Genomic DNA, 26,873 nt, shown 5'->3' with positions numbered 1-26,873 from the left:
ACCGAGTCGATTGATTAGTTCGCAGGGGGTGAGGAAGATAGCGCTGGCTGGCAAGACTGTTTTATTGGCGGAGAATCGGTGGGTAACGGGAGCATAGGGGGGGGCTCCGTTCGTACTTGCACAACTCTAAAAATGAACAACTGAACAGAAAATTTTCAAACTGTGAGAGCACCACTGTGCAGGGATTCAACTGTTGAGACAAAAATGTGGTTGTACATGTGGACCCAGCGCCACATGTACAGCTTAGCTTTTTGTCTCGACAGTTGAATCCCTGCACAGTGGTGCTCTCACAGTTTGAAAATTTTCTGTTCAGTTGTTCATTTTTAGAGTTGTGCAAGTACGAACGGAGCCCCCCCGAGCATAGCGATGAGGCCACCAAGCGGTGAAGAGGGAAATCATGGATTTAAATGAGTTTTAACCGTCGTTCTGCCAACATTCTGTCCCTTTAAATGTTTGGTGTTGCACGCTGTGGAGAGAGAACAATTGATCGGGGCGATTGAAATCGTATTATTGAGCTGTTCGTCGAGGATAAGAGTATTGAAGTGATTTTGGGACTGTTTGCGGGGACTGATCGTTTCAGTGATTCATGATTTTTGGGAGAATAATTGTCTCGAGACAGTCCACCGTTGGGGAAGCCATTGCCCCGCAGTGATAATTTCAAGAGATTCCTCCGAGTCGACGGGGTTTATTTGATTAGTGAGGGGTAAATTATAGCGCAAGATGTCTCATTTGAGGTATCAGAAGGAGTTGAGCAATCTCACCCGCATGGACGATGCCATCAAGGGGCCACTGCCTCGATGGCAGAAAAAAGGACTTGATGCTTCAAATTCAAGGTAATTCACGATTCTCCAGGCTTTTATTTGTGGCTCATTTTGAAGTTTTGTTAATGAATCAGAATTCATTCATTATTTTAGCATCAACATTAGCATGAATAGCTCTCGTATGAACGCCTCGTCGATGAGTCTAGTCCCTGGGAAAACTCCAACAAAGCGTGCCGAAATGAAAACGAAGAAGACGCCGAATAAAAACGCCAAGAAGTCACCGAGTGAGTACAAATACTCCAAAAAGTCCTCCCCTCATTTACTGGAGTTAATTAATTTAATAGAAATGAATACTTACAATTTACTTCATCAATATTTTTAAAAAATATTCTCTGCCCACTTTATCCGTATAAATTATTATTACTTCCAAAAATTTTGCCGAAGAATTTTAAAGAAATAATGACGAAATGAGACTGTCAATTAAGTCAGATGAATAAAAAAATTCTCAGGTCGCACCAACGCAACGACACCAGCGAAGACACCCAGTGGTGGAGACAGGTTCATCCCCTCCAGGTCGACCACCAACTTCGACCTGGCGTACCACAAGCTGCATCAGCACGCCTCCGACCCAGACCATGACAAAACATCGATGAATGACGCTACGAGCCCCTCGAAGAAGGAGATGCAGCGTTTGATAAGTGAGAACTTGCACGGTGGTGACATCAACAGCATGCGAGTCCTCTCGTACCAGAACAAGGCTCCAGAGCCCCCAGAAGGTTATCAGAACCCTCTTAGAGTGGTGTACAGTCAGTCGAAGACTCCAGCCAGCCTCAAGACCTCCAGCAGGTATATTCCCCAGGCTCCAGATCGCATCCTCGATGCGCCTGAAATTGTCGACGATTACTACCTCAACCTCGTCGACTGGTCGTCCAGCAATGTTCTGGCTGTGGCCCTAGGTGGTAATGTTTACCTGTGGAATGCTGCCACTGGCACTATCGAGCAGCTGTTCGAACTCGAAGGAAATGACTATGTTTGCTCGGTCGCTTGGATACAGGAGGGGCCTTATTTGGCTGTTGGATGCACCAGTGGGAATACTGAGCTCTGGGACTGTAGTCAGATGAAAAGGGTCAGAATTATGAATGGGCATGCTGCCAGGGTAGGATCACTCGCGTGGAATGCACATATTCTCACTAGTGGATGCAGAGCTGGAAACCTTGGCCATCATGATGTGCGTCAACGCGATCACCTGGTCTCGTCAGTGCACGCCCATGCCCAGGAAATCTGTGGCTTGAAGTGGTCAACAGACGGTAAGTACCTAGCCAGCGGAGGCAACGACAACATGCTGCAGATATGGCCGGCAATAGGAGGCACAAATCAGGCACAAACGAGGCCGATTTACACCATGAACCAGCACCAGGCTGCTGTGAAAGCCCTGGCCTGGTGTCCATGGCAGACCAACGTTTTGGCCAGTGGCGGAGGAACCGCTGACAGAACTATTCGCTTCTGGAACTGCAACACCGGTGCCTGCCTCAATTCCGTGGACACCCAGTCCCAAGTGTGCTCGCTGCTCTGGTCCCCAACGTACAAGGAAATCGTTTCAGGACATGGCTATGCCCAGAACCAGCTGACCATCTGGAAATACCCAAATATGACAAAAGTAGCTGAACTGACAGGCCACACGGCTCGTGTTCTCCACTTGGCAATGTCTCCAGATGGTACGACAGTTCTCAGTGCTGGGGCCGATGAGACTCTACGTCTGTGGAAGTGCTTCCAGCAAGACCCCACGAAGAAGAAGAAGGACCACTTCGAGCCCAAATCCGTGGCATCGAAGCTGAAGCAATCAATTCGATGAATAATATTTTCTCGTTCTGACGATAGATAATTTGTCTTTTATAATTTATATTTTTTTATGACTGAGTAGATTATGATGGAATTTTTGCTGGCTACACTACTTTTTAGATAATAAAGAGATTTTGAAGACAGTGTGGGTAATTAGAAATATTGTGTTTTCATTTAATTCAGTAATTCTAATAATTATTTTTTTATTGCACGAAGTGGATAATTTTGTAGTGATGGTGAATACATAAAGATTGTTGAGCATGATGACAATTTTTTTATTTCCTGAATTTTCAGAGAATTGAAAATTTTATTTCATCCAGTCGAAGTTGGGGAAAAATCATATTTACTAGTGAGTGATGATAGATAAAGCACTCAAGAATGGGAAGAATTTATCTGTCCGACAGTTTTTTTTCATATTTGATTCATGAACATACATCAAATATTTTACATAATTTGTCTTATTTAGATTCGACAAATTTAGATTCACACCTGTTCATAGCATTGAGTGCGAGTCCCCACCACCTTTTTTTCCGAAGTATTTTCCCCCACTCCAACAGACGCTGAGGTACGGAGGGACAATCTCAGGTGTGCGATCAGGTTTCGGGAGAGTGAATTTAACCCTTCGAGGGCTTCCCATGGAAATACAGGGGAAACGGTGCTTCTGAGAGCCACGAAGGGTTTGTGTGATTTTGTACGATGAATGGGGGTGAGAGGAAGGCCTCGTCGAAAGCTGAGAACCGGCGCGATGGCACAGTTTCAACGAACGATTGTGAAAAACGCGACGAGGACGAGCATTCTTGGTGGGCAAGTGACAGTGGATCGAGCACTGGGTCATATTACTCTGACACTGAGAGGTGAATCACATTTGAATAATGTGCAATATTTTATAATATTCAAGCACTTCTTCGGGAGCAATTTATTTTAGTAATTAATAATTCATTTATTTAACTCCTGATAATTGTAAGGATCCGCTAAAATTTTACTCTTTAGAGTCTTTAATTTAGACATCAATCATGTTTACTTGAACCTTCTGGATGACATTCTCTGCAATCAGCTCAATCGTCGAGTGGGAGTCTGAGATAGGACCAACTGGTGATGTATTCTACATCGAGTCCTCTCCGGAGACGCAGAATAACAATGACAGACTGTACAATGAGCAGTTGGAGTCACCGCCGCCGGAATTGATGAGACGTCGTAGCACGAGGGCCGGGAAACTAATGAGACTGATAAGACGCAGGGAGAGTAAGAGATACAGTACGAGAATAAAGAAATCGAAGAATGGAGTGTCGAAGCAGAGTGAGAGTGGTGCGATGCACAAGGAGGGGAACGGGAATAAAGAAGTTAAATTTCAAGATTATCAGGTAAAATATTCTGAATTTAAATAATAAATATATAAGAAAATATCGTTATTTTCTATTTCCACTCGAAACAGGCGGGAGAAATCCGCGAAGTGATGCTGTGGGTTGACCCTGACAAGCGCCACAAACTGGGTCGCCGAGCGACCCTGTGTGAGGCGTTCCTGGGCATAAGCCCGGGAGACTTCTCCGACAAAATTCGAGTGATGGTAGCGGGCTTTATCCCAGATGGTGAAGCGATGAAGAACAAGAACATAAAAATAGGAGACTGGTTGCGAAGCATAAACTCCCAGGAAGTAACCAGCAACAACCTGGAGCACATACTCTCCGAGTTGACGTCCCCAACAACGATCAAACTGGAGCTGCAGCGCGTAGCAGGTGTGGAAGTCACCAGCACAGAGGTGCCTCCCTCAAGCGTTCCAAAACAAACGCCGCTAGTTCGTCGTCTCGTGGACAAAGAAGAAACGAAGAAGCTGATGGAGTCCTTGCTGGACTACTCCTTCGGCGTGATTTACCTGCAAACATCTGGACTCTCTGAGAGCGGTCCAGAGTTGCAGGGGGTGACGTATACGTACCCAAGATCGGAGAGCAAAACACATTCCATTTTATGCACGGCTAGAGGCGCCTTCATAACCCTGAACCACATGCTCCCTGAAACCCTTGGATCACAGCCCATCAGCACAACTATCTCAGTTGGTAGTGAAGACATTCACATTTTGTACTGTCCTCGAGGTGACGAGCTCCTGCTAATGGCCATCCCTGGACGATGGTACACACTGGAGGAGTCCCTAGAGCTCATGACGGAGACAACGAGAACACTGGAGTTCACGTACCAGAGTCTGACCAAGTGCTTCAACAAAGAGGATCACCACGAGGTGCTAGACCACTTCTTCTGCCTGATCTTCACGAATCTTCTGAAGTTGAGGACTGAAGACACTGCTGGAGATGTTCCGATGCAGTTTCAGCTGGAGAGCAGGAGGAAATGTGAGTTCGAGGAAGTTATTGGTGCTCCGCAGATGATCAATTTGCCCAGGGACGCCCAGATTCAGATTGATGCAGCCTTGAACGAGATGGAGGCAATGGACTATCGGGACTGGAACGAAGATCCAATGGACTGCCAAAGGCTGTACACTATTTATGGCTCGTGCCTGTACCACAAGAGCTACCTTCTGGCCTCTCATCTGGCCAAGGATGATTTGATTGATGTCCACTCATTCCTCAGGCAGAATGGACTGCTGAATCTCGTGGAGAACGAAACAACTAAGTCCCTCGTTCTCTGGAGAACGGTGTTCCCTTCTTCGTGTGGCAGGGGGGATCCAGGGGAGACCAGTGGAGCTGCTGGTGGCAAGTGGTTTCTGTTGGTCGTTGGGTTTGGCTCTGAACTGCTGGCTGTTGTCTTGGAGAGCGGCGGGTGCACTGCTCGACTCGAGGAGAACGAGGGACCTGATGTCTTCTACGTTGAAGAGGCGCAGGAGACTCTCAAGCACATTCAGAAGATTGGGATCTCCACTCTTGCTGTCAAGTGGATCTCTGCAAATGCCAGACCGGAAACGGCCGATGTGCAAGAGCGGAATAGTGTTAGAAGTTCGAGCACCATTGCCGAAAATTTGCTGGGGCTCATCAAGCCTCCGGAGACTGGAGCCGTTGGGGGTAAAAGTTATGCGAGTCCCGTGGGTGCGAAGAAGATCCCGGAAGTCACGTCGATTTTGAAGAAACGGAGTCCAGAGCAGAGCCCTGTCATGTCGGGGTCAGTTTACTCTCTTCAAACGTCGGAGGACTCCATGAGTCAGGGGACTGGAGCTGTTTCTGAAATGAGTGACGAAGCTGCTCCAATCCTGGGGAGGCGTGCCACGAGAGAGAGAAATCTAGCAGCGTCCAGGCTATCGGATGACAGTGATTCTGACGTCGAGATTTACAGAAATGACAGCCAAACGTGTTCAATGGACGTATCTGACATCCGCGAGAGTCTATTGAATCAGGCAGAATACATAGCTCCAACAAAGCTAACAGCTGGAGATAAGAACTGCCTCCTGCATTATGTCCACCTAGACACCCTTGAAGGCGTACTACTATCCTCCCGGACCATCGAACAACCTGATAAAAATTCAGAGATAATAGCGACTTTCAACGAGTGTGCCCACAGCATTCACAAGCTCTTGAACAACGCTGTAAGATTCAAGAAAATGCTGAATGAGGACGTGGATAAGACAGCAATCAACAAGAATCTCGTAGCTATCAAGGAGCATGGAGTACTCTTTGAGTGTGAGAGCCTGAGCTTTTGGGTCGTTGGGAGGCTGTATGCAGTACCACAGGCTAAAGAATTTTACGTCTGCTACGAGGACACTGTTCCCCAGAATCTTGTGGAGATGGCATTCAGATTGAACATAAACTGGAGCTGACTTGATCGTAATTGATATGGGTTCTTTGATTGTATATAGATGAATAATAAACGAAACGAATGAATTTTATAAATTCAGTAAATGGCTTGCCCTTGACGAAGAGAGGATTGAAAATCGTTCTTGATCTTTTGTTAAAAAATTGCTGAGTAAATTCGGTTTTTCAAACAATTCTGGCCTTATTTATTAATTATTAAATACTCAGTTATTTCAATAAATTGTATAAAATCATTTGGTTTATGTAAAAAGTGCTAATAAACTATCGAAATATGTTGCCGGCAACAGAGTGAATAATAACCGTAAACTTGTTTACATGAAAACTTAATTATAATATAGATATTTTTAATCATAATCATTCACATCGGAGTCAGAGTCTGTCTCAATATCAGCGTAATACATTTTGGCATCTACATCGAGGCTGGCTGAGGAGATTCGTCGGGGTTCAGTTGTTGTGGGCTCGTCAGGTCGAGCCTGAGGTACTTTAAAGACGACCGAGGCACCGGCCATTTTACTACCATAGTGGCCAGCCCAGAAGAGATTGTCCTTACCAGTGTGCTTGAATATTATTTTCCTCAAGCCTGGACCGTAATCTTTGAACTCGTGTGACACCTGCCATCAGTCAATATCATAAATATCGTGTCAATTAGCAGAAGATGAGGGAAATACTTACGTGATGCCACTCATTCTGCTTTGACCCGTCTATTGCATCGAAAAACTTGAACCTGTCGATTTCCTTCCTTTTGTCGTTGACTAGGATCACTAGGAGTTCGTAAATTGCTGGACAATCCCATCGCGCACTGTACCATTCACCAACCTAGAATAAAAATGAATCAATAATTGTTCATTTACCAGAGAACAATTATCGCCATTTTCGAGAATTATTTTTATTTTCTTGTCCATTAAAACGTTTAACTATTTGACAAAAAAAATAATAAATAAAAATAATTTTACGACTTCGCATTCATGAGAAGAAATTGAAGAAGTGTTCAACAGACGTAGTTGAGACAGTTGTCTAAATGATGGAGAAATTGTCAAAGTTTTTACCATTATAGGTGGGGGAAAATTATCTAGAATCTGTGCATTGAAGCCCTCGGCCACTAGATCAATAGATTGTGACTTAGTACACGTGTAGTAGGAAGTTGCAAAGCAACTTTGATGTCCCTCGAAAACGGGATCCTTGGGTAGAGGTGTGACACCCACGGGAGGTTTTTCTACTTTCCAATGGTCTCCTCCTTGACTGATAATGTGCCATTCATCTAATCCCTTTTGCGCCGAGTGATTCTTCACGAGATTTCTCTCGAATAGTTTTCCTCTGCATATGTGATAATAGACACACCATGGAAGGTCTTTGATGGATTGCAGGGACTGGCCGAAAATGCGTTCAGCTTTCTTCCTCCAGACGTACTCCTGAATGATGTTCTTCCACCGTTGACAGACTAGCTGCAAGTCCAGCAGGGTAACGGGGTCAATGTAGCAAAATATTTCACCTAAAAGCTCTTCGGGAATGTAGGTCGTGGAGAGGATAAGCCCGTTGTTCCCTTCTGGATCAAACTCCACTCGTTGGGAAGCCTCCTGTTGTCGATCTTGACGTTGTCCCATTCCTTAATGCCAAATGATTATTGCGAAAAAAGTTATATATAAAAAATAAACACATATATTGTTACGAACATGAATTAAAGATTTTAATTCAATTAAAAGCCAATTCCACGTGAATAATTCATCACGGTACCACGTAAAAACAAATTAAGAAAAATTTGATAAATTCGACCCAATCATGTGGGAGAATTTTAACGACCGCCAGTTGGCATTGACAACTTGTACTTCCTGCTCCATGAAAAACTTAATGGGTTTGAAAAAAATTATCCACAAGGTGTTACAAGTCTCGACCCAAGGTCACAACCATACGAGGGCTACCGCAATTCTTGAACTTTATAATAGTTACCGTGTGTAATATTCGCCCTAAAAAAATTTCCACAAATCGAAAAAAAAATACAGAGAGGCTGTCATCGAGCACAATCATGCATCTGTTGACCAACAAATTAACGCGATGCAAAACCTGCTGCGACCCATCACAAGCAGTCACAACAGAATGACGCATAATTGTAAATATAACCTCAATCTCGTACCTGCTTAATAGATGATCGATTCCTCCGCGAAGATGAGGGGATGTTACTGGGCTATAGTTCCTCGAGGATCGTGGATCAATATACCTCCGGTCAACAAACAATTCACCAAATGACTCACAAGCTATAATGTATTATTCGTAATGCTATCATCTGACATTGCATCACGCAAACGCCTGCCTCCCTCCACTCGCTATTTGATTGGGAACGAACTCTGAAGTAGAGAGTGGACACGTGTATGCTGTCATTGCCTATCTTTGGAATTATTTCTTGCAAAAGTGGTTCTGCGTTAGATAATTTTTCTGCAATCACTTGTCCATCGAAATTTTTTTAATCATCACGATTCAGTGATGTGATTTAGCGATGAATTGGCATTCCAATCTTCTTTTGCAGTCATTCATAAACTTGTTCAACTGATTCATTCATGCTTTTGCTATCAAGAGTTTTATTTGTTTAATAAAATTGTCATGAATAAAAAAATAAATTTACTTTTTCTTTTCCCGATTTGTTCCTTCCCCATATTCAATTTAATTTCATCACTTGGTATTTTCCATGTATTTTCGTTTCAATGAGTGAATGAGGAACCGCGCCGTCAGTGTAAATATTGAAAAAAAAAATGAATAAAATAAAATTATAAAGACATAATTTTTATTAACCTCAGTACTTTATATTTGCGATGAAACATACATAAACCAGTACTTTCGGCGATTACAGGAAGTAGGTACGTGGTTTGCGTACACTGAACAGTGGCATTCTGTTCCTGTGCTGAATCCTCTTGGCCAGTGGGAATCTGATGTGGCTGTCGTGGAACTGCTTGACCTGGGGTCTGCGGCAGTTAGCGGCCTTAACAATCTCCACTTTGATGATTTGGATGGAGTGAGCACGTGCACGGTGACGGGCTCCCATGTCACGGTAGCACTGAGTTACAGCACCACTCACTGACAGATCACGATACTCCCTGTACATGTTGTGAGTGCCTGAACGAGAATCGTACCTCAACCAGATACCGAAGTTCTTGATTTTAGTTGGGGTCTTCTCGGAAATCTGCGAAAAAAGGGGGCAATTTGAATCTGTACCTTAGTTACTGGATATTATATACTAATTACCATTTCTACTGACTAACAATAATGTTTTAATCAAAAAATAATCAATTTGAGGACTCTGAAAAGCACAGAATGGAATTCTTCAAGTTAATTTGTTGATTTAGCATAAAAATAGAAAATTATATTATCAAATAAAAAAAACGTTTGCAAGTTTTGGTGAGTTTCTCGGAATATTAATTGAATAACAATTCACAATAGATATCAAGACTGTTTTGATTGCAACTTTAAGCATTTAAACAAAATACTGTGTTCTATGAAAAATGAATCTCTTCATTCCACTCACCTGTTTAAGAGAAACAATTTCTCCAGTGGATTTCTTGAACTTCTTCAGTTGTCTCAAGAAGTACCAGAAACGAGATTTAGCAACGATAGCATCAGGAGCGAAAATCCTCATTTTGTAGAGAGGAGTCGTCTTCTCCTTCTCGGTGGGGAGCTTCCTCCCAATCACCTCATATTCCTTCAACTGTAACAGATAGACGGGCGTTTACTTAGGTTATGTTTTCGTCCAGACTTTCAGGTATCGCCTGGAGACTGAATTCTCCAGATTCTAGACACAATTAAGGCATTTAAAAGCATCTGCGATCTATTCTTCAATTGTGACAACTATTATTATTGAATTTTTCATAAAAAATCGCGCTTGATAAATGGCCGTGCCATGCTGTCTTGATAACCTCAGACCACAAACATGAATTGCCAAATTTTTACAAAAAAATTCAACGTAATTCTCACGGAAATATCACTGGGAAGCTTTTACGAGAATTATAATTCAGTTTTCCAATACGTTTTATCAAAATTAATGGCTAAATTACTTACTTCTCCCTTTGCTTTCATCGTATCGTGAGTTCTACGCGAACGGGGAACCGGAAAAGAGAGCACGGAGTACTAAATACGCCGGAAGCGCACACGACGGCCATGTTTGTAGTCATTCAAAATTCCCGCTTGGGGATTCTTGGATCACAAATACAAAAACGGTTTTTTTTTTGACATTCGGATTTATTGTCAATAATTTGAAATCGTAATAGTTACGTGGAAATTAGTCAATTGATTTTCTTTAACTGAGAAAAGTCTTACTGATCAATTTCACATTGCATTGAAATAACTTATATAATTTTCACGTTTGGAATTTTTTCGAATTTATTCAATTGGAAACAAGAATGCGGTGAACTTAATTATTTTTAAATTAAAATACTTTTTTTTCATTTTGAAATTGATATTTATTGTCAAGTAAGTGAAACCCAGCAACCTTGACTAATCGTCGTCTCCAAATGCTCAATTTTTTACAATAAACTAAAAATAGATCAAGTCAAATCGTATGTAATCAATATTTTGTCACAGCGAAACTCAAAAATAATTTTTATACACCGGTTAAACAAAATTCATCCCAAGACTAATGGATTTCGTTATTTTCATCCAATCACACTCTGATAAATTTCACAAACAAATTGCAGCAATGCGCTATATAACGTACACAATATTTTTCAAATAATTCTAATGAACCATGTTGGGAATCAATTATCAATATCAATATTCAACAATTCTCTCTGAACTCCGGAGGAAAATATTTTTCCATCAAGATTTTGAAAGTTCTCACGTCACGGACATGCAAATTCGTGAAACAATCAAACATTCTTGTTTCGAGAGTATTCTTTCCTTAGTCTTTGAGTTATAGAATATTGATTAAAAATTCCTCTTTGCCCACCCTCTCACCATAGTGAAAAATAAACTGATCGCAATCGCAAAGACAATTTAATTCCAAGAAATGTAGAAAATCCCTTGAATTTATTTACGGAGGATGCGTGCAAATCCCTTACACTGTACTAAACCCCACAATAAAATTTTACATAATGTACACAAATTTTCAACCTGGGCTTCGCTGTGTCTATTCAATTCTAAAAAATAAAGTCTCCAAATGAAATAACAATACTTAACGATTCACTGGCAATACAACAGGCAAATTTTTTCGAATCGAAATTTCCGCACTTCTTATTTCCTCCAAAAAATGCCTGCTTCAATTAAACATCCTCGATTGCAGAATATCCATATGCGTTCCCATGTTTAGTAAGATATATCATGTATTCCTAAATTCATACTGCCCTACCCTCTTGTTAAGAAATGCGGCCTGATTCAAATAGAAAACCGACAGAATTAATTTTCTCGTGGCCCAACCCTGTGATAAAATTGGCACTGTTCATCGTAAAATATACAAGTAATTGCAGGAGCTATCAGGTTAATTCACTGGCTCCCTCCTTGGCCCTCCTGCCCTGGCGCCGAGCCGTCCTGCCCTGGCGCTGAGCCGTCTTGCCCCTGTGAGGGCCTGGTGAGCCTCGTCGCGAGTTGCTGAAGGGCATTAGCGAAATTGGGAAATCCCGAGGAATCACTCCTTCTCTCGAGCCTTCTCTGAACAGCTCTCCTGTCCTCACCACTAGGTATCACAGCATTTCCATCGTTCCTCTCACTCCCGGGGCTCACCCTAGGGTCATTCTGATTGGCTGCCGGATTTCTCGGCCTAGGGGAGTCTGACGATAAACCCCTCACCCTGTTCACAAGAATCCTCTTCATTCTCTCAGTGCTCCTGTCCAAGCTTGTCATCACATTCATCTGTCTCTCGATGTTGTCAATCCTGCGTTGCTGCACCCGCACCCGGAACGACATCATATGATCGAGAACGGCCTCCCTGAATCGGCTCTGTTGGGCCACCGTGTCTACATCAGGGACAGATCGGTTGGACAGGGCAACGGGCCTGGGAGGCTCACTATTCCTTTGATTATTTCGACTCAGCAAGCACGCACGAATGGCCATAGACATCCTGGCGTGATCGTAACGAGCTCGAAGCTGGGTTAATCGAGCATGTCTCACATCTGTCGGATCTCTTGATGATAATGGGGCAGCATTTTCTGGACGCTCAGTTATTGGCCTGGATGGGGCACGCGCTGGACTCTCTGGGAGAAATGATGGTGACACTGATACATCTGCATTTATCGGCAATCCAGGACGACCTGAGGCAAGATAATTGGAATTGTCAATTAAAATATTGCTGGAAATTTTAGTGGAACTGTAAATTGTTACAAATGTAAATTTTGGAATGTACATTTGCAATTTTATAAGTGTAAATAAAAATGTCATCAAAAAACTACATATTCGAACTTTTGTGATTTCTAAAATTATCATGATCGTTAATAAAAATCTTTGATGTCACATAAAATCGCACCTGAGGCAGTTCGATTCTGGCTGACAGGGACTCCAGAGTGTCCTCCATCGTGACCAGAATGCAGCCTATCAGGACCCCTTTCACTGGTTCTATTGTTTATCAAAGCAGAGGAGGTGGAGGCCCCATCCCTAGAACTAGACTCAGGCCAAGGTCCACCAGGTCTATGACTTGAACTCCCAGGGTTCAATCCCACCACATGAACTGCCTCTGTGGCTGGTGGATTTGTGGGGTTCGATGTGGAATGCCCACGACCCGAATTTGGGTTCTGCCTGACAGGAAGTGGTGCAGATCCCGGGGCAGTTCTATATCTATTCCCTGAGCGAGTCCTGAGGTGAATGCCGTCTCTTCTGGGCCCATGGGAGTGGCTCCTCTGGCTTTCTCTCGGAATTAGATGGCTGTACTTCTCCAACTCAGCTGGTGTCAGTTCCCTGGGGTCAGAATCAACCCTGTGAACTGGTATTTGGCCGAAGGGTCGAGCCCTGGGGAGTAGAGGGCTCTGTTGCTGATTCATCATCTGCTGCAACTGCTCTTGAAACGTGACCTTCTTGAATAAATCCGTGCAAGGTTGGGACTCGAGCTTTTTCTGAGCATTGATTTCCGTCTTCTTGTCGCAGGGGTCCTCCTTCTCATCAGAAATGTCAGGCACCACCTGCTCTTCTTCCCCAATAGGTCCATGTATCTTGAAAGTTTCTATGATAAGACTCAGAGACTCCAGCACCTGAACAGCTGTCAGTCTCCTGTGGGGCTGGAGCACTAGCAGGTCTTTTATCAGATAAGTCGTCCCCTCGGAGACCCTTCCATCATTCGGAATATGATAGATGGCTGCCCTAATCTTATTAAACAGTTGAGTGGGACTGCTATCGTAGAAGGGAAACTGTCCATAGAGCATCGTGAAGAGAACGACACCAAGGGCCCACATGTCAGAAGGCTTTCCCAGATATGGCTTCCCACAAAGTACATCCGGTGATATGTACGCTGGACTTCCACGTTGGTCCTTCAGCAGGTCCTTCTCACTAGCCAAGTGTTTTCCCAGGCAAAAATTTGTTATCGTAACTTTTCTCGTTTTTCTATTCAACACTATGTTCCCCAGTTTCAAGTCTCTGTGGACTATATTCCTCTTGTGTAGTTCAGCAACAATTCTCACGGTATCAGCGAATATTAAGAGACTCTCCTTCTCTGAGAGTTTCTTCTCTCTGATCACGTGGTGCTGGAGATTCAGAAGCTCGTCGTTCCTGGGGTTGAAGTCGTGAGGAGTGAGACAGTCCAGAACTAAACAGAGTCTTCTTTTGATTCTGCCAGTGTAGACTCGTCCATTGGGCGTCGATCTTTCCCCCATTGCCGCGTCCTTGAAGAACCCGTGGTGGTGAACCACTCCGTCCTGATTCTGGAGAAGGCTCAGCAAGGAATACTCAGCGTGCAAAAGCATCTTTCCTTGACGGTCATCCTGCGTTTCGTATTCGTTTTCGTCCTTCAGGGTGAGGATTTTTATAGTGAAGTATTTGTCAGTACCTTCTTTCCTGGCAAGACACTGGACAATGCTCCTCACTGGTGAGGTTCCTATGAGGGGTCCCAGGATGTATGGGCCAGCTCTTTTGATTGTCTTGGAGGACACTGGGATGCCATACGGTGGCACTTGGATCATCGGATCTAGTTCGTCTTGGGGTCTGGCTAGTTGAGTATTCAGTGTGCTTGGGCCTGCGCTGGGCCCCAATTCAGGTACTTCGTGCGTTTCAGTAGGGGTGTATGTGGGTGAGGACATTTCGCTTGATGAATAGTAGCCATTTCCCACAGGGCTGAAGTCGGGCGATCGTGGTACGTAGGTAAGGTCACTTAAGTCGTAGATATTTCGAGTCTCGTCAATGGGCTCTCGTGAGACTTGAGAGTCCAATGGGCTTCCTGCGAAGGAGAGCCCGTTGGTGGGGCCTAGGGGTATGGGGTCAGACACCTCGTCACGTGAATTGGTCGAGGATGTCATCATGGAATTAGACGCACTGGGAATGGGTGTGGGCTCGTAGGTTGGATCGACTGCCATCATGAAGGTGTCTGAGTCCATTGGCTGGGAGGCTGGGAGCTGATCTGATTCTGTTGGGATTGATGGCTCCTCACTCGTGTCCATCGGCTCGTAAACTGTCTCGTCAGGAGACTCTGAGGAAGTCTCGGGGTTTTCTGTCCTTTCCATGTCATTTTCGAGTGTTGTTGGCATTTCTGGGTGGGGGATATGAGTTGAGATATCGTTTGTTTTGTTCATAATAAACAGGGACAGGGGTTTGTGGTTAACAAGCGTGTGAGAATCATTGGTAAATGTGTAGCCATTTTTCGGATTGTCATTGAAAAAGACTGAAACTTGTCTTGTGTTTTTTGGTATTATAGAGTGCCAATAAGCAGAACTATTTCTGAATAAATTATATCACCATTCTTGTAGGAAAGAGGAGATAGTATTTTACAGGAAAATATATTGAGACTTTAGAATATTTTGTTTGTGAATTCCTGTTTCGAAAAGGCGGTTTCGCGTTATTGCAATATTGTCTTTTGTGCCAAAAAATTTCCTTTACGAAACTCAATTCAAAGAAAATAAATATCTTCCAGAAAAAGCTGCACTTCTTGAAGCAGTTTTTGGGAAATATAAAACGTTTTCACTACATTTTTGTCAATGGACAAGTGCAAATAAGGAAAATGTCCTATGACGTGAATTTCATATCCGTGGCGTAAACAGGAGAACACTGTTGTTGACAAAATATATTGACAAATGTATGCAAAACTTATTCGAAAATAAATCTAAACGCCGGGAGGACGTGAAAAATGAGCCTTAAGGAGGCAATTACCTTGTCAAAACTGTAGGAATTGGAGTCTAATGACTTTCCAATTACGGAGTCATCAAAACAATCAAAACTCTCTGGAGTAAGATTAGATACAGGTGGATCTGGGTTAAGACTTCGCGAGATTGGGGTAACGTTAGGTGTTCAATCCACGTTTAGTACCACCAGTCGGCCATGTCAGTTTGCCCCCTAGTGGACTAGTGGAGTCAGCGCAATGTGGTTGATGGAAACAGACCCTAACGCCATAAAGTTTTCCGCTTTATTCAGCGCATTCCATTGTTTTTTTTTCTTCACAAAAACGTAAAGACAAATGATTTCTTTGTTTAATGATCAGTGTCGGTCACCAGTGAAGTGAGAAAATTGGTCGACCACTCTCGTTTTGAGTGATAAAAATATTGGACGAGTGATTGAATAGTTGATTAGTGAACAGGACAAAGCTAACCCATAAACAGACTAACACAATGGCTGCAGCAGCGGCTGCCGCACTCCTTGATGAGTTGATGGGAAGGAACCGAAATGTCCTTCCTAATGAGAAGCCTAAGGAGCTAAACTGGGAGGATCCTGAGGTAATAACAGTCCTCAGAGGTCATTATCATGACTCCTCTAATTTTACACTCAATTATTTTTATCCTTGGAGAAGTAGAATATCCATGATTTTTTTCAACTAGCTGAACCCTAACAAATACTTTTGAGCATCCTGGGAATCACTGGAGGTCTGTAGAGTGAAGTCATTTTTTTCATTTTTATTGATTTAAATCATGGCATTCACTCAGGAGAGATCGAAGATTTCACTTTTTTTGCTTCACTCCTTTCTGTTTATGAGTCATTCCTCTTCAAGGAGTGTCTCCAGAGCAATTCAGGGGCTCTTGTGGTGTTCTCGACTTCTCGAACTATATTTTCAGTTTACTTTACCCCTGAACCACTTTTACAGCTCAAATAAAGTATTTTAACTCATCAATAGATACAAGTTGCAGTATGAAATCCAAAAAAATATTTTTGTAAGTTTATCTTGGGAAAGTTTTCCCCCTCTGAAGTTCGTTTTCATCTTTTGTTACAGTTTTGCAAGCTCTACCTGGTGAAATTCTGTCCGCACGATTTATTTGTAAATACTAGAGCAGACCTCGGAGCCTGTGTCCACGTTCATGATGACGAGGCTCGAGATTTATTCGAGAAAGCCGCCTATTCGTACCGAAAACAACAGTACGAGGATGAATTCATTCGTTTCTGCCAGAGTATGCTCAGTGAGGTTGAGAGGAAAATCGTCAAAGGAAAGCAACGACTTGCATTAATCGGCAAGACCGAGGCAGTGAGTCATTAACTATTTGTCCATTCCATCGGTGAGGAATCGAGAGTAATCAATAATGGTGGATTTTTTACATTTTCACAGCCCACTTTGACGCCAGCACAGACCCAGAGGAATGAGGAGCAGATAGCTCTTTTGACTGAGAAAATCAATAAACTAGTGGAAGAGGCTGAACAAAGTGGCATCCAGGGGAATGTTGAACAAGCGCAGGGACTCATGAGACTTTGTGATCAGCTGAAGGAGGAACGAGAGACTTTGAGGAAATCTAATGATAATAGTCACTATAATCAGGTAAAGGGAACAAACATTTTTGATTTGCCTTGCCCACTTGTAATTTTTCATTTCAGTCTTTTTGTTGATGCGGAGGGCTACACTACCCTCTAGGGGGTGAATTAATGGAATAAACTTTAACTTGATAGAAAAATTTGATTCTAGCTAAAATCGCCGGTTTCTGAGAAATAAATTCAAGAAAAAATCACATTTTTTATTTCTTTTTATTAGTTTTAATTTTGAGCTTAAAATTCATCAATGTAATCACTAAACATGAGTAGGATGAAGGGTAAAGTCTGCACTCTGAATTTCCACTCATAGTTGTTTTTCAATCATGCAGACAGCAGAACTAGCAGCTGCACAGGAGAAACAAATGGAAGTATGTGATGTTTGTGGAGCATTCCTAATTGTTGGTGACGCCCAACAACGTATAGACGATCACTTAATGGGGAAGCAACACGTTGGATACGCTAGACTCAAAAGTGCCCTTCAAGAAATAATGGTATGCACAATTGCGTCGACAATTCCTCCCGATAAATAGGAATAAATTGTCTTTGAATGATTCCTGTTCTTTCAGACGAAAAGAGAAAGAGCCAGAGATGAAAAAGAACAAAAGAGAGATGAAGACAGAAAACAGAGGGCTCGAGCCAATGAAGAAATTGAGCGGAAGAGGCGAGAGAGCGAGAGGGAGAGGGACCGCGATCGCGACAGGGACAAGCGCCGTCGACGTGACGACGATAAAGTTCGTCATGATTTCCATAGGTAGATGATTGAGCAAGCATTCGTTATTCAATGATCCTAGATCGATATATTAATGGTAATTCTATGTTCAGGAATGTTGGACACAGAAGTCGAAGCAAATCGCGTGACCGTCACGAACGTCACAGAGAAGAAGAGAACTACAGACGGCACAACAGAGATAAGGGTGAGTTTTCAGTCTTCTTAGAAATAACCCCTGAATTTTATACGGTAAAAAAAATGTCATATGATTAATTATCTTTTTTAGGAGCTCGTGACCACCGAAATTCCAATAGTCACGGCCGCCGTCGTCATCGATCCAGAAGTCGGAGTCACAAGTAACAACTCTTGATTGGTTAGTGAGTGAGGAGTGATCCAGGTATGCACTAGAAAAACATTTGATATTAACGTGTCAATTACTGTACAGGTATTCCACCAGGTGAGTTTAACTAGTAATGCACATAAATGTCAATTATTTACATGTCTGCTACCTAAAATATTAATAATGAAAAGAAATCCAATGAAACACCCGATGTAAATAGCGTCAAACGTGAGTCTAACGTTTCTCATCTTCGTTTTTGCGACACGAGTTGAAGGCAATTATGTTAAAGAATAATTCGAAAAGATATTATGGTACGCACAAGAGTCAACAGAATTGCAAAAATGATGAAAAGACGGCAAAATTATGGTAAATGTTATAGATAGTTTTTTTTATAACAGAGCAAGTTGGGAGAAGGTATACCTGCACTTGCTTTGATTAGGAATATTAATTGATTAAGAAAAAGTCAAAACTCAAGCCAGCGAAAATTATTGGGTGTAAATTACGACTGAAACTCCATAGATTCTGTTTGTTTGTATTATTTTATTTATCCTTAAAACGTGAAGGAATAAAAGTTAGTGGTTTAGTGAAGGAATCAGTGACTACTACCTGTAGCACCTGCAACGACAGTGTCCTGTGTGACTGTGACTATACAATCCTAGCTTCTGCCTACAGATTAATGAGGTATTTATGTCGGAATGATGATGCCAAAACAATGTTTTATGAAATTGAGGGGAAATTTTGTTAATCGTCGAATAATTATTCTTTTAATTTGCCACTTGTGAATTGACAAGCGGCTCAATTTGTCAAATATCATTGACGAAATAAATTTTATGCGCTACACATTAATGATCATTGTAATTGGTGACGGTTTAACCGATCATTTTTTTTTCCTCAGATTAATAGAGCCCCAAATAGTGTGCGATAAATTTTTCCTTACGTTAATTTAAGGCATCAGTGTGTATTTTTTTAATACAATGCATACACTTAATGATTATGAAGTATCCTGTACTAATCGAGCAATTTACACCGTGGAATTACAAATGAATTGTCTATTTTCAGAGTGTTTGGCGAGGGGAGGACTTGATGATGAACATCACTATGTGATAACTCAAAAATCCAGCTTAATGTACCCCTTTGAGGTAAAGATATTGCATAATTTTAAACAGAAAACGTTTAATGTAATTAAACAATCGTGATTAATTTCCATGGAATTCTGCAATCAACGGTCTAATATACCAGATCTGTAGACACATATTTGCGCCACAAATTCAATAGTCTGAATGATTTTCAATTATTGAAAATTCATTGTTAATTTATTTGGCCATTGAATATGGATTAGCAACTGTTCTCTATCGAAATGATGAAGAAATTATACAATTGTTACATTTAGACTGTCTATTGCGTCGCAATAAATCTTTGACACAACTTTATGTGAATTGATTGACATTGTAATTACGCCATATGAGAATTGTTATTTCTAATTGAATAAATTCCAAATTGAGTTAACAAAACCTTTATTACTTATCAAACAACAACAGTTTTCATTACGATTACACGAGAAATAAAAAAACACCCAATTTATTGTGTCGTGTACAGCCTTTTGAGTCTGCTGAGACATTCCATTGTCATTTACAGTGACTATTGATATGAAATGCCCCTAATACTGGTCACAGTTGAAAAATAATGACTATAATTTCAATTATTTGAGGCCAATCGTCCTGGTAATTTGCTCGTACACTGTCCAAGCCATTGTGGTCATCAGTGTCCTCCTCAGCATCCTCGGGACGATCCCCTTGAAGTACCCCATCACCCCGTATTTATTGTACACAAACAAAAATCCACTGTAGGCATTTCTGAACTCCTGGGGATACAGCTGCATTTTCGTCTTCACAACGTCTGCTGGGTGCGTCGCAATGGATGCGAAAATTCCGGCTAAGATTCCACAGCCGAAGTTCATAGTGATTAATTTTTTATTATCTAAAGCTGAAAAGAACATTCAAATGAATTTTGGTTTCATCAAAACTGAAAAAATAAATTGTTAGTTGGAATGAGAATTACCTAGAGAAGACACTTCTTTCAGTTGTGTATAAAACATTAAATATAGCCCACTGTAAGGGGCGTCTCTGAGGAGAGTGGGTGCAAGGCCACTGGAAAGGCCTCGAAGCCCTTCCTGTTTATAAATAAGCTTGAGGGCTTGGCCCATGCTCTCATATCTGTAGACCCCACTCTCGAATCGTGTTTTTACGACGGTAATCGGTATCAGAAGACACCCTGACATGGTTCTCGCGGTGATCCCCAGAGAGACAGCTTGCAGGGGTGTCAGGGGGTCCCGCAGGTCCATACTGTGCTTCAGGTAGTGAACGGAGGAGAAGTAGAGACCGACTCCTGGGATCACTCTCGTGATGGACTGTCATTAATGGATAACGATAATAATAACGCATAAATATCGAATATGTAGATAATTGTTATTGGGAAAATTTCAAAGAGATTGTGACACTCACCGGGGTCATGCCCCTCCACAGCCCCAGGATGTTTTCTTTCTGGATTATGTTGATCATTGTGCTCAGCATTGGATGCTTTGGTGGACTACAATGATAATTATATTGATTTTTTATTGCGTTTAATTCGGTTGACGTAATTAGTAACTCGGTTTCTGATTTTTATAAAGGGGTTTTTTCATATAAATGAAAAAAAGAACTTACCACACATGATTATTTGCAACGGGGCTCTGAAGTCTCGTTTTCACGAGATCCAGGGGTTGAAATAAAATAGTCGAAAATGTCCCAGAGAAGGAGCCGGCGAGGAACGATTTTAATATCGGATACTAAAACAAAAATCCAAAGCCATGAGTGGATTATGAAATAATCCGACGAAATTAACCATTATGCAATATTTAATCATGTTATTTTCAGAATGCAATAACTGTGGAATATTATTGACGAGGGAATGCATCGCGTGACTTATGAATTTTTATTCATTATCAAAACGAAGATTAATTCTAGTCATGTGTTGTATCTCGCTTGAGTTCCCTCACGTGAGTTCGAATGATCACTCAAGAGGTCAACATAATTATATTATTTTTTCCAATAAAAAATCGATGGAGGGTTATCAACAGGGGCTGGAGTATTTTTACAGAATTATCACTGAGGTCGAGGGGAAATATTTAAACGAAAAACGTGTTTCAACTTATTATCGATTTTTATTTTTTGTTCTCTTGAACTGGAAGGTTCATTGTCGCTTTCCATTGTAATTATTCCACTCTAACTGATCGCTCCTATCGCAATTTTTTGGAGGACGCAGGGTGAATTACGTGAGATTAGGAAGGGATCGATGACTGCGATAATTCGTAATTAATTATAATTCAGCAAGTATGAAATTAATTAATTTTAATTTGCAGTCGTTGCATTCTTAAAAGGCAGAGATATCTGTAATACTTACTGCAGTCACAGTATCCATGGTAAATACCACTTTGGCTTAAAAAGGGCAAGACCAGGTAAGCAGAATAAAAATAAATAAGTAACGAAAAGACTCGCCACACAGTTCCTACCAAACTGAGTCCCATTAAACGGTCCCAGCTACTTACATCCTCGCTTATCTCCATTTCTTCACGATCGGGGTCAACCAAATGACCCTCCATATCAAAACATATTAGAATCAAGTCCTAGGGTATCTGCGGAAACGTGAGTAAAACGTGACTTGGAACAAACGCGGTGAATAATTTTCATCAGCTGCTGGGGACCCTTATCGAAATTTTCCCAAGGTTTTTTATGCTTCTTATGGACCAATTTTCTTCTCTTTCTGGACGAAATAATCGTCATCACGTCCCCCTGAGACAAATATTATTCCGAGTTATTAAAAATTGCAAAATGGAGCATTCGATGTATATTAACAACTTCCACAACAATTTCATCACCTCATGCCAGTAAAAACAAGATACAGATTTAAAAGGGGAAAATACGTCAAGACAATAGTGACTAAACGGAATAACAATGCCTCCATGAGGTGGCAATGAACCGCATGACGTTGTTACTGACAAAATACTTGAAATAACTTGCCTTTATCAGCTGGATGATCATCGGATTTTTCTCGAATCTTCACCTGTTATTATTGTTGTTAAGCGTGGCTTCGTAATGATTGAAAATTCAATTGTTGTAGAAATCGTGGTTTTATTCTGATTCAACATGCCTTGCTATTACCAACAACGAACAATCGTTGCCTTATTTTCTATGAGCATTTAGTGAGGTTTTTATAATTGGAATCTAACCTTCGTAAATTTTAGGTAAAAATTTATATAAGTCCAGAAGTACCTAATACGTGCCCGTGGGTAATACAAAGGTTATGACATTATATCAAGAGTTGATTATGTGCAAATCATCACGTCGTGCGGAAAAGTCACTTTCTACACACGCTTCGTATTCTCCAACTAAAACGGATGCATAATTAGCAAATATACTGATGATACATCAGAGCTCTGACTTATTGAGATGAACGGTAAGTGGAATTTTTGGTTTATCCTCCTGAGAGAGACAGCCAATGCGGGACTGGCTAAGATTTCCGGGAGAAGCCGATACTCGGCCATTTTCCTCGTAACTACAGAAGGGAACGGTCGTTGCTCTTGTTCATCAAGAAGTGAGTAAAAATTTTCTAACATTATACAATATCTCGTGTCTTTAAAAAACCATCGTGGACTATATTTGCTTTTATAAACACTCGTGAAGCCATTCAATGTTTTTTTGACGCAAAAAATACAGTAATTTAGGTAGATTTTGGAGATTGAGGTTAGGTTACCGCGTGCCACGTTCTTCATTCCAATTTTACGCACTTCGATAAACGTAGCTTCTGAATAAATGTCTTCGTAACTAATGTACTAATTTTGCGCGAATTTAAATAATTAGAACTTTGTTCGTGGGAATTCGATTTTAAACGGGAAATATGGAATTCATGGTTGGCCTCGTGGCAATGATTGTTCATCTGCGCGTGTCGTATTTAGAATAGGAAGTCTTTAAATATCACTGGGTCTTGATTAACTGAAGTTATTTTTTTAATAAAATGACCAGACTGCGACTTTTATGGATTTCTACAAGATAGACATTTTGCTCTAGGTAACGATCTACCATCATGGTAAACGGAAGAATTCCCACGGTCTTCTCCAAGACCTATGTCACCCCACGCAGACCCTATGAGAAGGCACGTCTCGACCAGGAGTTGAAGATAATTGGCGAGTATGGTCTTCGTAACAAGCGTGAGGTATGGAGAGTGAAGTACACACTCGCCAAGATCCGTAAAGCTGCTCGAGAGCTGCTCACATTGGAGGAGAAAGACCCAAAACGTCTTTTCGAAGGTAAAAAATCCCTCTCCTATACTTGTATGCTTGAGAATTTTCTAGTGTTTGACATGAAAGTTGAATGATAAAAACTATTAAATACCCATTTTTTTACCAGTGATTACCAGTTTCTTGAATTTGATTTTGTTTTAAATTTAAAAAATCAGGTAACGAGCCAACTTTCATGGTGTAAAATATTAAATGATGATTCATTTTAATATGTATTCTGACACCTCTTGTCTGAACAAATTTGTTGACATTAAATAATCTGAAATAATCGAATTACTCTAATGGTGGGAATTGATGGGAAACCGATTTCGTGATTTTAATGTATTTTTCTGTCCTTCTCAACAGGTAATGCACTCCTGCGTCGTCTGGTGAGGATTGGAGTGCTGGATGAGGGCCGTATGAAGCTCGATTACGTCTTGGGTCTGAAAATCGAAGATTTCTTGGAGCGCAGGCTCCAGACACAGGTCTTCAAGCTTGGATTAGCCAAATCCATCCATCACGCACGTGTTCTTATTCGCCAGAGACACATTCGGTGGGTTTCTTATATTTTTTTGACAGATTACGCCTTAAAAATTGGGCAAGAAACGTCTGAATATATTCACAGATGATTTCTAATCTTTGAGGCAAGAGTAAATCCTGGATTAATCAATGGGAGAAGTTGTTCATATTCTCACTATTTCATGGCCAGGAAACAGTTGATTATAGTTACAATCTTTTAAATGATTTCTGACAAACTTGAATTCAATTTTTTTCAACGACTATTTAATTTATAATCGTTGAATTATATGCAACATAATTTTTTTTAAAGAATTATTGCTTATTGGAATGTTCTTTCTAAATTATTTTTTGATTATTTTAGTTAATGTAATTAAATTTGAAACAATTTTTAAGATCTGATCTCTTCCCTAGATCCCCGAGTAATGTATCAGGCTGAAACGAACGGCAGGAAATGCCAATTGAGTTTCAAAAAGGCCACTAAAGCATCTGGTCCAAAACCAGTGCTTTACGCCTCGGATTTTATCCATTTTACGATGCTGATAACCTAATGTTATCAATCAGACCACTTGGGTGTCCCTGGTGGAACCCAACGTCTGCCTCTGCAACTGAATTTGCAGTATAAATAGGAACCATTCGGTACAGTCTAGATACTCTAAAGAACAATACCATTAAATTTCAACTAATTGCATTGCATCAAAAAAGACAAGAAATACAATTACGGGAGGGAATTACGACTAGTTTAATGAGAGTACTTATCCAAGCCAGTGCTTTTTCTCATAATTATTCTCTCTCCATTCCAGTGTTCGCAAACAGGTGGTTAACATCCCATCATTCATCGTTCGTCTCGATTCTCAGAAGCACATTGACTTCTCCCTGAAGTCGCCATTCGGTGGTGGCCGCCCAGGTCGCGTAAAGAGGAAGAACCTCCGCAAGGGAACGAGTGGAGCAGCTGCTGAAGAGGAAGAAGATTAAACTGTAATTTCATACACTCTTCAGAAATAAAAAATTAAAATTGCAAAAATAACTGGTTATTTTATTTTTTTTTCACCACTTTAAATAGTCACCAATGTAGCTACTATAGTGGATTTATTGTATTATTTACATTGAAAGCCACAAGAAATGATACAAAGTCAGGAGTATTTTTTTTCCAGCAATAGAAAAAATTGAACATCAAAAAAATCCAGCAGTTCAGAAATTAAGCTTTCCGATCACATTTAATTATTGTGAAATTTTAATTTTTCTCTATTCTTTATTATTATGACTTGAGATAATTTTTTTTGTGCTGCTTAAAAAATTTGGAAAGATGCAAGTTATGACATCTGTATTTAATAATTTTATCGTACTCCGGCAACTCCCTAAAATCACTGTGCAGTGCGGATCGTTCAGGTCTCGTAACGAAAAAGAAATGGATCAGTTTCTGAAGAAGATTAAACAGTAACTTCACAAAGTTTTCCCAAATGAAAACAAAAAATGGAAAATCCTTGAAGTCATTTCATTTTTCTCACGATTTTCAACGTTTAAATCCTTCTCTATGCGTCTCAAGTGCCCACTCAACGCCGTATTTGCCTCGTAACTCTCAAAGAGCACCTTGTGAGTTACGAAGGCTCATCTTGAAGTTCATTTTTATGTTCTTTTCACTCGAAACACCGTAAGAAAAGCACTTTCCATCACCCCTGCAAAATTTACTTTTATTCTCCTCCTCCCCGACCTTCTGCATTCTTGTCTAGGATAATCGCGTCAACCTCACAAGTTGATATTCTTTATCCATTCAATAGTGAATTTGTTATATTGCAATTTTTATTAAATATTTAAAATTTTTATTCATAATTTTCCATCACTGGTTAATATATTGATTTATAAAACATAATCAATAATAATGGCAATCCTATCATTCATCATTTTTCAACAGTGCATTGGAATATTTAGTTCAATGCGAAATCAAAATTGAAAGAAATATCCCGTCGAAAACCGAAGCAGCAAAGGTGTTAAAATAATTATTAGTAACAAAGTAAATGGAAGATTCATCTCGAGCTGCAGTTTCCACCTTATTCACTCGAAATTCACTACAAGAAAAGCACTTTCCATCACTCGCGCAAAAACGCCTCCTATTCCGGCCTCAACTCCCGCATTCTCACTTCCCCAGGTCATTCCACCCCCACAAGTGGATGCTCTCTGTTTATTCAGCGATGATTGAAGATAACGGGTCTCTTTAACATCGTAAAATGGGCCATTCCAGAGTTTGGTAATAGTGCTGGCAACAGGAGAGATAAGGTAAACTTGAATATGTGCATTGCGGTACAACTGATGCTACAGTGCGGAAATGACCGACATTTACTTCAGTACGTGGTCTCTCCAAGTGGCCACATGTCTCTTGTGGTACGTGCCTTCTTATGAACCATCGCGAGGACTGAGAAAATGAGATCAAGTCGTGGTGCATGTAGACCGGGTGGAGGAGAAAAAGTCTAGAGGCAAAAGCCGTATTTTCGTTGCTCGGCTTACGCTAGCAATTTGTATATTTATTTTTTTGTTCTTTCACCTACCTCACATTTCATGCCTTTTTACTTTTATGATCATTTTTTTCTCTCACTCCGCGGATGCGGAACAGCAGAACCCGTTACACCACTATCGGTTAACTAGTATTTGTAACGGGTGGAGGAGTAAAAAATTCAATTACACTGGCTTCGCGTAATTCAAATGAATTTCGTAAATTTAATCGAACGATTTTTTTTTCCATTTGCTGGAGCTGCTGACGGATGGTTTGGGGAGGAGTTTATGTTTTTTCGCATTCAATGGAAATATCGCTGGGTGA

The 26,873-nt window shown here is 41.0% G+C and overlaps 8 protein-coding genes across 13 annotated transcripts; 4 read left to right on the top strand and 4 right to left on the bottom strand.

Moving 5' to 3' along the window:
• The first annotated feature begins 408 nt into the window (after nucleotides 1-408).
• LOC135164247 (cell division cycle protein 20 homolog) lies at nucleotides 409-2,864 on the top strand. The gene is made up of 3 exons (XM_064124417.1): nucleotides 409-833; nucleotides 915-1,045; nucleotides 1,271-2,864. Exons 1-3 carry the CDS (start codon nucleotides 721-723, stop codon nucleotides 2,611-2,613), a joined length of 1,587 nt encoding a protein of 528 aa, XP_063980487.1. The 5' UTR covers nucleotides 409-720; the 3' UTR covers nucleotides 2,614-2,864.
• A 301-nt stretch (nucleotides 2,865-3,165) lies between these two features.
• LOC135164725 (protein inturned) lies at nucleotides 3,166-6,370 on the top strand. Its single transcript, XM_064125357.1, has 3 exons — nucleotides 3,166-3,454; nucleotides 3,655-3,961; nucleotides 4,033-6,370. Exons 1-3 carry the CDS (start codon nucleotides 3,297-3,299, stop codon nucleotides 6,352-6,354), a joined length of 2,787 nt encoding a protein of 928 aa, XP_063981427.1. The 5' UTR covers nucleotides 3,166-3,296; the 3' UTR covers nucleotides 6,355-6,370.
• Nucleotides 6,371-6,505: 135 nt separating this feature from the next.
• LOC135164727 (F-box only protein 6-like) lies at nucleotides 6,506-8,701 on the bottom strand. 2 transcript variants are annotated; one of them, XM_064125360.1, is made up of 4 exons: nucleotides 8,478-8,701; nucleotides 7,396-7,952; nucleotides 7,022-7,165; nucleotides 6,506-6,960 (listed from the first exon to the last, which is right to left on the bottom strand). In XM_064125360.1, the coding sequence occupies exons 2-4, from the start codon at nucleotides 7,948-7,950 to the stop codon at nucleotides 6,694-6,696; spliced, it is 966 nt and encodes a 321-aa protein (XP_063981430.1). In that variant the 5' UTR covers nucleotides 7,951-7,952; nucleotides 8,478-8,701; the 3' UTR covers nucleotides 6,506-6,693. The 2 variants fall into 2 exon arrangements, with proteins under 2 accessions (XP_063981430.1, XP_063981431.1); XM_064125361.1 differs by lacking the exon at nucleotides 8,478-8,701 and adding an exon at nucleotides 8,294-8,450.
• A 404-nt stretch (nucleotides 8,702-9,105) lies between these two features.
• On the bottom strand, nucleotides 9,106-10,517 carry LOC135164730 (large ribosomal subunit protein eL20). Its single transcript, XM_064125365.1, has 3 exons — nucleotides 10,391-10,517; nucleotides 9,861-10,040; nucleotides 9,106-9,518 (listed from the first exon to the last, which is right to left on the bottom strand). Exons 1-3 carry the CDS (start codon nucleotides 10,406-10,408, stop codon nucleotides 9,183-9,185), a joined length of 534 nt encoding a protein of 177 aa, XP_063981435.1. The 5' UTR covers nucleotides 10,409-10,517; the 3' UTR covers nucleotides 9,106-9,182.
• A 249-nt stretch (nucleotides 10,518-10,766) lies between these two features.
• On the bottom strand, nucleotides 10,767-15,780 carry LOC135164724 (MAP/microtubule affinity-regulating kinase 3-like). The gene is made up of 3 exons (XM_064125355.1): nucleotides 15,608-15,780; nucleotides 12,786-14,990; nucleotides 10,767-12,573 (listed from the first exon to the last, which is right to left on the bottom strand). The coding sequence occupies exons 2-3, from the start codon at nucleotides 14,986-14,988 to the stop codon at nucleotides 11,810-11,812; spliced, it is 2,967 nt and encodes a 988-aa protein (XP_063981425.1). The 5' UTR covers nucleotides 14,989-14,990; nucleotides 15,608-15,780; the 3' UTR covers nucleotides 10,767-11,809.
• A 36-nt stretch (nucleotides 15,781-15,816) lies between these two features.
• On the top strand, nucleotides 15,817-19,659 carry LOC135164726 (luc7-like protein 3). 4 transcript variants are annotated; one of them, XR_010299386.1, is made up of 9 exons: nucleotides 15,817-16,167; nucleotides 16,659-16,907; nucleotides 16,989-17,195; nucleotides 17,515-17,676; nucleotides 17,752-17,936; nucleotides 18,008-18,099; nucleotides 18,181-18,291; nucleotides 19,294-19,373; nucleotides 19,474-19,659. XR_010299386.1 is itself a non-coding variant. In XM_064125359.1 (8 exons), the coding sequence occupies exons 1-7, from the start codon at nucleotides 16,063-16,065 to the stop codon at nucleotides 18,252-18,254; spliced, it is 1,074 nt and encodes a 357-aa protein (XP_063981429.1). In that variant the 5' UTR covers nucleotides 15,817-16,062; the 3' UTR covers nucleotides 18,255-18,291; nucleotides 19,294-19,659. The 4 variants fall into 4 exon arrangements, 2 of the variants coding, with proteins under 2 accessions (XP_063981429.1, XP_063981428.1); XR_010299385.1 differs by having other exon boundaries at nucleotides 18,181-19,373; XM_064125359.1 differs by having other exon boundaries at nucleotides 19,294-19,659.
• A 72-nt stretch (nucleotides 19,660-19,731) lies between these two features.
• On the bottom strand, nucleotides 19,732-22,580 carry LOC135164728 (mitochondrial glycine transporter B-like). Its single transcript, XM_064125362.1, has 6 exons — nucleotides 22,290-22,580; nucleotides 21,818-22,061; nucleotides 20,937-21,058; nucleotides 20,736-20,820; nucleotides 20,293-20,641; nucleotides 19,732-20,217 (listed from the first exon to the last, which is right to left on the bottom strand). The coding sequence occupies exons 2-6, from the start codon at nucleotides 21,869-21,871 to the stop codon at nucleotides 19,934-19,936; spliced, it is 894 nt and encodes a 297-aa protein (XP_063981432.1). The 5' UTR covers nucleotides 21,872-22,061; nucleotides 22,290-22,580; the 3' UTR covers nucleotides 19,732-19,933.
• A 148-nt stretch (nucleotides 22,581-22,728) lies between these two features.
• On the top strand, nucleotides 22,729-25,088 carry LOC135164729 (small ribosomal subunit protein uS4). 2 transcript variants are annotated; one of them, XR_010299387.1, is made up of 5 exons: nucleotides 22,729-22,863; nucleotides 23,337-23,575; nucleotides 23,912-24,098; nucleotides 24,476-24,700; nucleotides 24,865-25,088. XR_010299387.1 is itself a non-coding variant. In XM_064125364.1 (4 exons), the coding sequence occupies exons 2-4, from the start codon at nucleotides 23,353-23,355 to the stop codon at nucleotides 25,034-25,036; spliced, it is 582 nt and encodes a 193-aa protein (XP_063981434.1). In that variant the 5' UTR covers nucleotides 22,730-22,863; nucleotides 23,337-23,352; the 3' UTR covers nucleotides 25,037-25,088. The 2 variants fall into 2 exon arrangements, 1 of the variants encoding a protein (XP_063981434.1); XM_064125364.1 differs by lacking the exon at nucleotides 24,476-24,700 and having other exon boundaries at nucleotides 22,730-22,863.
• The last annotated feature ends 1,785 nt before the right edge of the window (nucleotides 25,089-26,873 follow it).

This window comes from Diachasmimorpha longicaudata, chromosome 7 (assembly GCF_034640455.1).
Source record: "Diachasmimorpha longicaudata isolate KC_UGA_2023 chromosome 7, iyDiaLong2, whole genome shotgun sequence".
NCBI classification, from domain to species: Eukaryota; Metazoa; Arthropoda; class Insecta; order Hymenoptera; family Braconidae; genus Diachasmimorpha; species Diachasmimorpha longicaudata.
The sequence above is the reverse complement of the archived record's forward strand: the minus strand, read 5'-3'. Positions and strand labels throughout refer to the sequence as shown.

Bases quoted from the DNA above. Each gene is read 5' to 3' on its own strand.
- LOC135164730 (XM_064125365.1), bottom strand. The intron at 9,519-9,860 runs GTGAGTGGAATG...CTTTTTTCGCAG, and splicing joins AAATTGTTTCTCTTAAACAG to ATTTCCGAGAAGACCCCAAC.
- LOC135164727 (XM_064125360.1), bottom strand. From the start codon at position 7,950: ATGGGACAACGTCAAGATCGACAACAGGAGGCTTCCCAACGAGTGGAG. The intron at 7,166-7,395 runs GTAAAAACTTTG...TTTTTATTCTAG, and splicing joins ATTTTCCCCCACCTATAATG to GTTGGTGAATGGTACAGTGC. The intron at 6,961-7,021 runs GTAAGTATTTCC...GACTGATGGCAG, and splicing joins AGCAGAATGAGTGGCATCAC to GTGTCACACGAGTTCAAAGA.
- LOC135164728 (XM_064125362.1), bottom strand. From the start codon at position 21,871: ATGGAGGGTCATTTGGTTGACCCCGATCGTGAAGAAATGGAGATAAGC. The intron at 21,059-21,817 runs GTAAGTAGCTGG...TTTTTGTTTTAG, and splicing joins AAATGGAGATAAGCGAGGAT to TATCCGATATTAAAATCGTT. The intron at 20,821-20,936 runs GTAAGTTCTTTT...TTATCATTGTAG, and splicing joins GTTGCAAATAATCATGTGTG to TCCACCAAAGCATCCAATGC.
- LOC135164729 (XM_064125364.1), top strand. From the start codon at position 23,353: ATGGTAAACGGAAGAATTCCCACGGTCTTCTCCAAGACCTATGTCACC. The intron at 23,576-23,911 runs GTAAAAAATCCC...CCTTCTCAACAG, and splicing joins CCCAAAACGTCTTTTCGAAG to GTAATGCACTCCTGCGTCGT. The intron at 24,099-24,864 runs GTGGGTTTCTTA...TCTCCATTCCAG, and splicing joins ATTCGCCAGAGACACATTCG to TGTTCGCAAACAGGTGGTTA.
- LOC135164247 (XM_064124417.1), top strand. From the start codon at position 721: ATGTCTCATTTGAGGTATCAGAAGGAGTTGAGCAATCTCACCCGCATG. The intron at 834-914 runs GTAATTCACGAT...TCATTATTTTAG, and splicing joins CTTGATGCTTCAAATTCAAG to CATCAACATTAGCATGAATA. The intron at 1,046-1,270 runs GTGAGTACAAAT...AAAAATTCTCAG, and splicing joins AAACGCCAAGAAGTCACCGA to GTCGCACCAACGCAACGACA.
- LOC135164724 (XM_064125355.1), bottom strand. From the start codon at position 14,988: ATGCCAACAACACTCGAAAATGACATGGAAAGGACAGAAAACCCCGAG. The intron at 12,574-12,785 runs GTGCGATTTTAT...ATCTTGCCTCAG, and splicing joins CCAGAATCGAACTGCCTCAG to GTCGTCCTGGATTGCCGATA.
- LOC135164725 (XM_064125357.1), top strand. From the start codon at position 3,297: ATGAATGGGGGTGAGAGGAAGGCCTCGTCGAAAGCTGAGAACCGGCGC. The intron at 3,455-3,654 runs GTGAATCACATT...CTCTGCAATCAG, and splicing joins TATTACTCTGACACTGAGAG to CTCAATCGTCGAGTGGGAGT. The intron at 3,962-4,032 runs GTAAAATATTCT...CACTCGAAACAG, and splicing joins TTAAATTTCAAGATTATCAG to GCGGGAGAAATCCGCGAAGT.
- LOC135164726 (XM_064125359.1), top strand. From the start codon at position 16,063: ATGGCTGCAGCAGCGGCTGCCGCACTCCTTGATGAGTTGATGGGAAGG. The intron at 17,196-17,514 runs GTAAAGGGAACA...TCAATCATGCAG, and splicing joins ATAATAGTCACTATAATCAG to ACAGCAGAACTAGCAGCTGC. The intron at 17,677-17,751 runs GTATGCACAATT...CTGTTCTTTCAG, and splicing joins GTGCCCTTCAAGAAATAATG to ACGAAAAGAGAAAGAGCCAG.